Here is an 11,855-nt window from a genome sequence, read left to right on the forward strand (position 1 = left end):
CCTAGGGATTTGCACTATTTTGATACACATTAATCATATTGAAAACTTGGACTTTTGGTACATTACAATGGAGGAACAGCCATATAGCCTAGGGAGAAGCAAAACTAATATTGCACAGGTCAAGGGGGTCTATTAAAGGTGTTTATCTATCTGGTGTGAGGTATTCCCCCTTAGCCTGATGCCAGCTCAAAGTTGTACCACGTGAAGGGGCAAAAGGCGTCAAAAGCGTGGGTCATTTGTGGTGGCGCGGGTGGCGCAGAGCGATGTAGGGGCAGTGAGGAAGTTTTCGGGAGGGAAAGAGAAGGCGGGCGCGTCTCGCGCTATAGTACCGGTATGATCAGGTTGGCCGAGGAAGAGCCCGACCATGGCCTTGTACATCGCCTCGGTCATGTGGATGCCATCCCAGCTGATGTAGCTCTGGGGGTTGGGGCACGCAGCAAGCGACGGCAGGTGTACTTGAGGAGCCGGTAATGTTGAACTAGTGGGGCTGGAGCTGGTTGCTATATTCACGTGTTGGGGTACTACTGGTGCGGGCGATGTGAGGAGGCTGCCGAGGTCGACGCAGGGGTCGGTAACGTTGGTGAAGCCGTAGGCAGAGGCATGATCAAGGATGTGGAGGTAGGCGGCGGTGGTGTCGAAGAAGATCAGCCTTGCGTTGGGGTGTAAGGCCTGCAGCTCCTGCACAACCTGCAGGAGCCTGCGGTTGTGCTCGTCGCTAACAGCGCTCACGGCTGCCACGCAGCCGTGCTCATCAAAAAGCTGAGATCCAGTCGCAGCTCCTGCTGCTGCTGCAGGGGCTGCCGCCGCAGAAGATTGCAAGTGGGCCTGCTTGAGGTACACGGCCATGCAGCCCATGGGGAAGTCTCCCTGCACGATCAGGTGTGTGGCGCCGGCATCGAGGATCTCCTCCAGCGCAGTGCGGATCTCGTCGATGACCTTGGGCACTAGTTGCCCCGCGTCGGCGCGGGCGCTGAACGCGTAGTTGTAGTCGTTCCCGCCGATCTCCCCAAAGTAGACCAGTGTGCTACTCCTCGCACTGAGACCTCGGCCTGTGCCATCGTGATCGGCAGGTGCCTCAGCAGCAGTTGCATTGCGGAACCATTGGAGCTCGTCCTTAAGCGAGTAGGGAGTAAAGGAGGTGGCGTTGGCGAGCTGCTTTAGGAGGGAAGGCTCGAGGGCGGTGGCTCCGGCGACGGCAAAGTTGTCGCTTTGATGTGGCGTATTAATATTCGGGCTGTCGGTCGAGGACGCATACGTCGTGAGGGCGGCGAGGTGCGGAGGCACCAAGGGTAGGCCCAGAGAGTCACTTACAAAGTCGAGCATGAGGCGGCCGTCGCAGAAGCGGCCCGTGGGTTGGCCGGCCTGGGCGCTACCACTCCGCCTGTTGAAATCCATGCCGTAGGGTGGCATGGCGGCCAGCTGAGCGCTTGGGTTGCCTGTGAGGATGGCGTTGCCTGTGTCCGTGGTGGAGTCTCCGAATGCCAGAATGGAGTCCAAGAAGCACCTCCTATAATTAGCTGCTGTGCTCGATGTCGACCTCGCGGAATAATTCATTACTACAATATCATCATCATCATCATGAGTCGACCGCGTCGAGGACGTCGAAGAAGAAGAAGCAGCTGCACCAGGACGCAATATTGCAGCTGCTGCAGGAGTATGATCGTGGGCGCTCGACGTCATGCGCAGGACTCGAGCCGATCCCGCTCCAACTGGCCCGGAGGACAAGCTGATCAGTAATATACAAGCGGCTATCTGCATGAGGAATAAGCCGGCGCTGGTAATTCGCCACGCGCTATGATTTGAATAGGTACACCTGGTGCTCGACGCGGCTGCCATTGATTTTGTTGCTGTGGTCGCTGAATATCTCTTCTAGATCAACTGCTTCCGTCGAAAGGCGCTGTTGCTGATTCCTTGCTGGTGCCGGTACCTCGATCTCTTGTCTTCTAGCCGCGGATCTTGATTAATTTCGTGCTGTGTTGCTCTCGGCAGTCCCGCCGGGTGGCCTTTATATAGGGGTCCCTACATCCATATTCCATTGCTCGTCGCGGTGTGGTGCTTTTCACAATGCTTTTCGTGCGCCATTTGCTGTTCGGGCATTTTTTCATGTCCACTGTCCGCGTCCCAAAAGCAGCGACACCGTAGAAGGCCAATTCGTCTCATCTTCACCGATTCGTTTCGTCTTCTTTAGCTTCTTTTCTCTTTGCCCTTTCTTCTATTCCGTTTCCCTCTTTTCTACGGTGGATTTGTTTTCCTTATTTTCTAAAGTACTTAGTGAATGACTACAAGCCGCATTAATTATGTGTGCTCGGGTGTTTGAAAAGCTAACTATGAGAGTTCACGGGAATGTTTAATAGATATATAGATATAGAAGAGAGGAGCTCTTATGATCATCTATACTATTAGTTAAGGAGAGGTGAGGGGCGGGTGCCACGTGGCAGCCCCCACCTCCCCTACAAAAAAGATAGAGAATGCGGGGGCGGGTGGCACGTGTCCAGCACCCGCCCCCTGCAAAAATTACGCCCGCCCGTCGGGGCAAGTCTACGTGCGGAGCGCCTAGTGAGAATAGAGTTGATGGTAGCATGAATTCTAAGATGAAATGTATTTATTGAGATCTAGTAATACACACATCTTTAAGCACAATATCAAGAGGATTAGAGTTCCCAATGATTATCATTAAGCTCCATAAATAGCAAGAAGAGTTTCAAGGGGGATCCACTTTTCTCATTCAAACCTATACTGTATGCAAGCTTGTTCTCATTCATTTCCCTTCATGTGTTCTCTTTGCTATCTATTTCTTAGGATTCGGGCTATCAATGGTACAAAGAAGAAACTTAAATACAATTAAGTTAATGTAGTTAGCCTATAGGCTCACTGGCAAGAATAAAGAAGTCTTTGTTGTGGCAATCAACATAACCAACAGGTGTGCTAGTGGCTTGCCTAGAATGTGCTACACCAAATTGTTCCATAGTTGGCCTAGGATTATTTGAAATGGGATTAGAATTTCACTAGCATTGATAATTTGGAGATGAATGTTTAAAGTCAAAATAACTCAACCACATCATTATGTTTCACAACATGTTCCACTATATGAGTATGTTCCAATGCATCACACAATTTCTGAACTTCATGTCAACCACATTAGCATGTTTGAGAACATTTTTCACATTGGCATATTCCAATAAATGAGCATGTTCTAGTACATTTTCTCAAGCTACATGCTCAACCACATCAGCATGTGCACAGCTTGGGTCTTCTTCTTTGTATACCCCCAATTTGCATGTGACTCAACAGCATAGATGTCACCATGTCATTCTGTAGTCTACCCTTGAGAAAATTATAAACATTAGCTTGCTACTCTCTATAGCCACGATTATAGCTAGATTTAAGTTAGGAGTTAGCTAACTGATAACCAATACTTAGTTAACCATCTAAGCTAGTAGCTAGAAATCTTCGTAACGTAACTAGTATGTAGACATCTAGACAGTTACAATGCCATAGCCAGTTTGTCCATATCTAGCTAGTTTAACTAGGAGCCAGTTAGGTAGGCAATCAACTAGCAATACCCAATGATTGTAGTCAAACCACCACCTAGATAGCTAGGCAACTGTTGCCTAGCAAGCTAGCTAGCTAGCTCGCTAATACATCTAGATAGCTACTAGAATGTTAGCTAGCCAATAGCTAGCTAGCATTAAAAAAGCTAGCTAGCTATATATCTATCTTACATGATAGTTGCTACGTAACTTGTAGTCAGCAACAACTAGCTAACTAGCTAACATGGTAGTAGCCAGCTAGCTATATATCTATCTTACATGATAGTAGCTACGTAACTTGTAGTTAGCAACAACTAGCTAACTAGCTATTTGCTAAATAGCTAACATGATAGTAGCTAGGTAACTAGTAGTTAGAAACTAGCTAACTAGCTAACGTGATGGTAGCTAGCTAGCTAACATAATAGTAGCTAGCTAGCTATTAGTTAGCAACTAGTTAGCATGTAGTGGCTAGCTAACTAACTAACTAACCATCCAATCAATTAGCTAGCTTAGTTACTTAAATACATATTTTAGCTACCTTAATAACTTAACTAGAACTCGAGGAGTCCACCTATAAGAAATCATCTATATAATGTGCATTCAAAAGATATTAAGAAATACCCTTTCTTTACATGTTATAAGGCCTTAAAATGGTTCCTTTTACTTTACTAAACTTATGGATTTTTAAAAACTTATAATTAAAAATTCCCTTTTGTAAATATAATCTTGTACATTTTACTAAATATTATGCCATTTCTTTTAAACTCGGCGTGGTATCTTACATGTTCTATAAGGTGGACTCCTCGAGACTAGAATGCTCAACTAGCTTCCTCAACTAGATTAACTAGCTAGTTTAACTACCTAGCTTCTTCAACTAGATTAATTAACTAGGCTAATTTTAGTAGCTAGTTGAGGAAGCTAGTTGATGATGACCCTAAAGTAACAATCATGGTTGTAGACAAACACACTAGTTCTTTATCATGCAATCCAATGATTATAGGCTCAAGTTCATTTGATTGTCATAGTTGCTTATGCACCTTGATATACACACATAATGTGACAACACTATACATCCATATTGGCAGTTATGTAAACATTACACATACAAACACAAGCTACGAAATTACTTTTATCTAGTTGCATTGCATGTTGAAGAGCCAATCTCCCAAGCTTTTTATTTCTCCATTGTAAACAAGTTGTCAACATAGCATTTTAGATTTGTAGATAATCAGAACATGCCATCTTACTGATTACTTCCATCATTGAGTATGGGAGTAGAGTTCACTCTTTTAGTTAGTTACCAAGTATCTTTCTACATCACTCAATTACCATTCCTCATCATGTTTGAGCACACAAATGACCATAAACCCCACTCAAGTCATAAATAGGTTGTTGTTTATACATTGAGAGCTTGAAATTCGCTCATAAATTTTGATAGATATGTCATATTCGAGAACTTCCATTAGAAAACTATAGGGATACTGACCATGTAACTATGTGTGCCTAGAATGTGGTGCAAGTATTGAAGACTTAAGTGACAAGAATCACATGGTGAGGGGATTTGTTTGAGTTGTTGTGTTGAACACACACCATAAACACAAGAGGAAGCTAACTCAAGAACACAAGAAGTGAGATGGAGGCCAAAAACATATTATTGTTGGTTTTTTTTCTTCTTTCACCCATAGTACAATGTATTCAAAGTATAGATAAGATACAAGTTACATAAGTTAAAGTGGTCTATGAAGTCAAATAGTGCATAGCTAACTATACTAATTGACTGGTACTATAACAATGCTAGCTATAGGTAGATGCAACAAACTAAATATAATAAGTGATAAGTCAGTCACTATGTGAGGATAATAATGATCATTGATGTGCTAAGTGTAGATATGTAGATCCATCTAGCTAAGTGATCCATTATCAATGTTTGCACATATTGAGCTTGCCATCTCAACACTCCCATCAAGCTCAATTGTATTCTGCAACTCCTAGTAAGCTTCTGCACCCAATGCCTTTGTGAAAATGTCAGTTATCTGAACATATACCAAGTCAATCTCTTCTACAAGTATATTCTCTCTCACAAAGTAGCAATGCATCTCAATTTGTTTTGTACTAGCATGAAACACTAGGTTCCTAGCTAGCTCTATGTTGCTCATGTTGTCACAATGAACGATAACTAGACCATGTCCTCCCTACACATGTAAAACATCCAATATCTTTTGGAGCCATACCACCTCATATCCTTCCATAGCAGCACTTGTATACTCAGCCTTTGTACTTGATAAAGCAACTGTAGATTGTTTTTTATTACTCCATGTAATTGCTGCACTACTAAGGGAAAACATGAATCCACTAGCCCATTCTGCATCTCTGTATCCAAACACATGTACATCCTTACCTGCCTCATAAAAAAGTCCATAACGTAATGTGGACTTCACATACCTTAATATGCGTCTAGGTGCATCCAAGTGAGGCTTTCTAGACATCTTCATAAACTAACTTACAAGGCTAATAGCATAGCTCAAGTTTGGCCTTGTGATAGTCATGTATATCAAACTTCCTACTATCCTCTTGAACATAGTAGTATCTTCTATCATTAAGAGAAATATGGATTCGCTTTTTTGCCTATTAAGGAGCAAGTAAACAAAAATAGACCTAACCAATGAGAGAGCATGAATCTTTGAGCCATATCTTGGTCCAAATCTTACCTCAACAATAAAATAAGGGGAAATGTATGGAATACAAGGTTGTCACTTCCTAAAAGTTAGTGACTCGAATTTCTGTCACTTCCCAAAAGTTAATGACTCGAATTTTCTTTTTCTTTTTTTTTTTGGCTTTTCATATCTCCCCTTTTCAAAATTTTCCTCTCTCTTGGGCGGAACTCCAATTTATCATTTCTCTTTCTCTACTTCTTTCCTGATGAAATTTTATAGCCTCATTGTTGCTTGCTATATTTGTAACCTTGTGAAATTTCATTGCCTCTACACAAACATAGAGTGAGTTTCTCATGTTTTATGAGAGCAGAGCTTATTCTATAAAAGCCCTAAGATTTTCTTAACAAAAATTTACAGGTATATTGTTGTCTTCCATGGATATTCTATGGTAAAGTTTTATCTCGTTTGGAGAAAACCTGTGTAAGTTATATGCATGCTTTGACATGAACTTTCTTTTGTTTTGGTACTCTAGGAGTCTCTCATAGTCAACAACAATGATCTTTTAAATACTGAACTTCTTCTTCAACATCTTTGGGTTTCTCTGTAAACAAAGTTACATGTATGTTGTCTTTTTTTTTGTTGCTCCATAGTTAAATTTTGTCTCATTTGGACAAAATCTATGCAAGTTAAATGCGTACTAAGCTTTCCTTTGCTTTTGTACTCCAAGAATCTCCCATTGTGAAGAACAATGATTTTCTAAAAACTCAACTTCTTTAACATGTTACAAAGAGAGCCACAAGTATATTGTCATTTTTTTCTATTGCTTCATGGTTAAATTTCAACTCATTTGGACAAAGCCTATGTAAGTTACATGCATGCTTTGACCTGAGATTTCTTCTGTTTTTGTACTCCAGGAATCTCATAGTGAAGGAACAATGGTCTTGTAATAACTCAACTTCTTGTTCAATATCTTTGGGCTTCTTTACAATGTCATTTTTAAAAACTAATTCATGGTTAAATATCATTACATTTGGAGAGAACATTCACAAATTATGCATATTTTGAGTTAAACTACATTTTGCTATTGTATAGGCCTCCATCTCAACAAGATACACCTATTGTCCAAAAATCAACTTCTTTTTTAATAGCCTCAAGATTGAGGGCTACAAAGTTTCTCCAATGTGTTGCTCTCTACAATGATTAAATGTAAAATTTTATTTCAGCTGATGTGAGTATGTTTTATGAATTATTGTTGTTGACATCTAGTTAAGATCGATGGGAAGAAATATCTAGTATAGATTTGAACATTAAGTTTGTAACATTAATAAATTTTATATTTAGAAGTCCATTTAATCTCATTAGAAAAATTTTATTTAGATTCTAAGCCATGGAATAATATGAGATAGGATGATGCTAGGAGGTATATTCCACGGTGGATTTCGTGCCACGGTGGATTCCCTGAGGTTTTGCAGTGGATTCTGTAAAATTTTATTACCGGGGCTCATACACAAAGTGGATTCTTTATGCGAGAAGTTGATAGGGACGCCTATCCTTTTCGGGTGTTTTGTTAATTTTATATGTACATGGGTGATTCTGCAAAATACCTATTTAAATTAATAAACGTTTATGAGTTTAGAGTGCGCACTTGTGATAAATTAAGGTTAGGATTGATTTCTAACCAATTTATTTATGTAGCTGAAGACTGCTAGGTATTCATTTTTGTCGGTTTAATTGTATTATTTTTCTAACAATTGTAAATGCTTTAGTTGATGTGTAGAGCGATAGCAGTGGCATTGGGAGCGATAGCGTGTATTCAAAGTTATCATCAATTTTTTATGGACGCGTATCTTAGACATGGCGCCTATATTTTGATGCACTTATTTATTAAAGCACTTGATATTTATTTATTTTTGTATGCGCATGGGCGCACGATTTAAATATTTGTATTGGACATTGTATTTGGGTACGCCTGACTTCTTGGGCGTCCATTAGCTTTAATTCTTTATTGGCACAAAAGCAAACTCAAAAGCTAAAGCGTGCTATTTTGTAATTTGGGCTATTATTTGAGCTTGAAGATGAATAATATATGAAATACATGCTTTGTGGAGTGCTCACACAAGGCATGGGAAGAGATTGCACCCAATTGGTCTCTTGTTCATGTCGTGCAAGCTTTCTACATTGATTTGTGTGCAAAAAGTAGAGTTCTTTTGTTCTTGGAGACCTTTTGACGCTCAATACGCGCGCATACAGCGACCGATCTGTGCACCAGTGGTATTAGAGCGAAGCTGAGATCGAGAGCTTCCAATCGCTTACCATCTTGCGCGAAGGTGGAGCTCCTAGAATGATCGAGCTCTACAGTCAGTTTCATCGCGAACGGTCGATACCAGCGTGTTCGTGGCGGTCAAGAACCCCCTTTTGCACTCTCTGATTGCGAAGGACCTCTCTTGACAAGCGAAGGACCAGCGGTAAAGCTTCCATATCAAGTCGTTTTGTTACAAAGAAGAAAGAAGAGGAGTTTAAAAAAAAACAATTTAAGTGTTAAAGCTTAAGGCTTAAGCTTTAAAAGCTTAAGGCCTCTCAATTTCACAATTTGTGGCCGCGGCATGTTGACGCCAGAATCGACGGCGTGAAAAATAGCCACCCCTCCTAAAAAAGAAAATCCGCGATAGACCAGTTTCATTAAGCTTAGTCACTTAAGCTTTAAGCCATAAGTTCTCTAAGTTTTGCAAGTTCCCAAAATCAATTAATTCATACCCAACAACTCTTATAGCAGCCGTTCACACTACGTGCAAGCAGAATTGGTTTTGAAGCTTCGAGAAGACCCTGTTTACACTTACAGACTTGCTGAACCAATTTCAGCAAATGCAAAAGTTCACACGCAGATTATACGCAGTTTCTATGCAACATTATTCTCTTGGATGACGGTTGTGACAACGAATATCGCAATCGCAAAGGAGAAAGACTACAAAAGCCAAACAAAATACACAAGCCTTGTATACTTGCCTTTGAGCTACGCTCATCCCGCTAATAAGATTTCGAGAGTGTGAGTTCTTTTCTATTTTGCAGGATGACTGAACAAAACATGGACGATTTTATGGCTGAAGGTGATCTACCCGAACCAACGATGGAGCAAAAGTTGGATTTGATTATGATGCAGCTCGAAGAAGAACGAAGAGCCCGACAAGCTTTGCAAGTTCAATTGGCCAATCTACAACGATCTACTGCCGACCAAGATGGACCGAACCCGAAGATCTTATATGACGTACCATCGATGCGACACTTAAAGCCCAATCCATTCGCAAAGAAACAAAGATAAGTAAAAGAAACTTTAAATTTCGTACTTTCAATGGATCACGAGATGGAAAGAATGTACTTGCTTTTATCAATCAATTTGATGATTACTTCCATGAAGAAACATATGCTAAGTAAGACAAAATTAAATGTGTCACTAACCATTTAGCTGATCGAGCATCTTTATGGTGGACTGTGGTCCGCAAGAGCATTGATTGTCCTACTACATGGGAGACTTTCCAAAAGAAATTTTTGCAGAATTTCCTTTCTCCTCAGTTTCATGAAAAATCCATCAAGCAATGGGATCTTCTACAACAAAGAGATCGCGAACCTATTTTCCAATACACTGAACGTTTCTGGAATGCTCTACTGCAACTCCGAATGCTCGAAGATGTACCTAAAGCAACTCATAAACGCAAGTTTATGTCTGGCCTGCTTGGACATTTCTATGCGGAAGTCAATATGTCAAGCCAACAACACTTGAAGATGCAATTTTCTTGGCTCATGACACTGAAGACAAGATTCGCGGAAGAGACAAGTGACCACAACAATTTCCAACTAATGGTAACTATGGTTCCAAACAATTCAATTCAAATTTTTGAAGATTCAATCAAAGTCGTTTTCTTTCATCTTTATTCCGTAAATCTTGGACACGACCACCTACCTTGCCATGAAACACAAATCCAAACTCTAAGCCATCCTCACAATCAAATCCCAACATTCCTAAACTTCTTGCCATTACTAATAATGTATCTAAAGCCAAACCCATAGTTTGTTACAAATGCCATCAACCTGGACATCTAGTAGCCAATTGTCAAACCAAAAAGCCACCTGTCCATATCAATTATCTTGGAGCAATCGAAGATGAAGAACGTGAGGAAATGCCAGACTTTACGAAAGATGATGACGACATTGGTACTACTTTGGATATTTTGCCAAGTATTCCAACTCCCCATTCTTTGTTAACAATGAAATGTTTTGTGCATGGTAAAGAAAAGACTATTTTATATGATGATGGGAGCACGCATGACTTTATTACTGCAAAGTTAGTCAAAGAAATAAATTTACAAACTGTTTCTACAAATTATCGCATCAATGCTGCATTCCTAGGAACAAGATATAATGGAACACAAGAGGTGCATAATTTAGAAATTAAAATTGGTGAATATACTGAATGAAGAAATTTCCTAGTTGTACCTTTGCAGTCTAGTGGCATTATCTTAGAAATGCCTTGGCGTCATCAATATAATCCCGACATAGATTATTCTACACATTCAATTAAAATTTATTTTCAAGGAAAACAAATCACATTGCATGGTATGCACGCTTCCAATAATTTTCCACTGCTTACTCATACTCAAGCTAAACGTGCATTACGTAAAAGTACCAAATCTTGTTTAATATGGGTAAATGAACTTCAAGCTAAAGAAACACAGATGCATCCTAGGCATACACAATTTCTTGCCTAATTTCAAGATTGTTTTGCTACTGATTTACCACCTGGATTACCACCTTCACATCCTGAAGCTCACAAAATAGATTTACTTCCTGGAACACAACCACCATGTAAAGCACCATATAGACATAACCAAATTGAACAGAAAGAAATTCAAAATCAAATAGAAGAATTGCTTAACAGAGGATTAAGTAGACCTAGTAGTTCTCCATTTGGTGCACCTGTTTTATTAGTGAAGAAGAAAAATAATACCTATCGCATGTGCATTGATTATCGTGCCCTGAATAAAATTACTATTAAGAATAGATATCCAATTCCTAGGGTAGATGATCGTATGGATAAATTAGAAGGATCTACCATATTCAGTAAGATAGATCTTAAATCTGGCTATCATCAAGTAAGATTGGATAAATCTGATATATTCAAAACTGCATTTAGAACACAATTTGGATACTATGAATTTCTAGTTATGCCTTTTGGTTTAACTAATGCACCAGCCACATTTAGTCGTATGATGAATCGCATATTTTTGAAACATCAGCATTGTGTCATAGTATTCTTTGATGATATATTGGTATTCAGTAAAAATGAGAATGAGCATTATGAACATTTTTCTTTAGTTTTTAAGTTGTTAAAAGACAATCAGTTATATGCTAATCCAAAAACGAGTGAATACTTCCAAACAGAAATTGAATATCTAGGACATATTGTTTCATCAGAAGGTATTAAAGTCGACCCTAAAAAGATAGAAGAAATTTTAAATATGCCCATACCCAAAAATATGCATGAGTTACATTCTTTTCTAGGTCTTGTTAGTTTTTACAGAAAGTTTGTGCGGAATTTCTCATTACTTACATTACCTTTGTCAAAACTTTTAAAGAAGGGTATTGTGTATAATTGGTCTGACAATCAACAAAAATCTTT

At 39.8% G+C, this 11,855-nt stretch overlaps 1 protein-coding gene across 1 annotated transcript; it reads right to left on the reverse strand.

Moving 5' to 3' along the window:
* Positions 1-219: 219 nt before the first annotated feature.
* LOC148023260 (GDSL esterase/lipase At3g48460-like) lies at positions 220-1,680 on the reverse strand. The gene has a single exon (XM_087695342.1). The coding sequence runs from the start codon at positions 1,678-1,680 to the stop codon at positions 220-222; it is 1,461 nt and encodes a 486-aa protein (XP_087551468.1).
* Positions 1,681-11,855: the final 10,175 nt, after the last annotated feature.

The sequence above is a fragment of the Lygodium microphyllum genome, chromosome 16, assembly GCF_053477565.2.
Source record: "Lygodium microphyllum isolate KBCC chromosome 16, Lygodium_microphyllum_v1.1.10, whole genome shotgun sequence".
NCBI lineage: Eukaryota > Viridiplantae > Streptophyta > Polypodiopsida > Schizaeales > Lygodiaceae > Lygodium > Lygodium microphyllum.

Coding starts and splice junctions, on each gene's coding strand:
- LOC148023260 (XM_087695342.1), bottom strand. CDS start 1,680: ATGACGTCGAGCGCCCACGATCATACTCCTGCAGCAGCTGCAATATTG.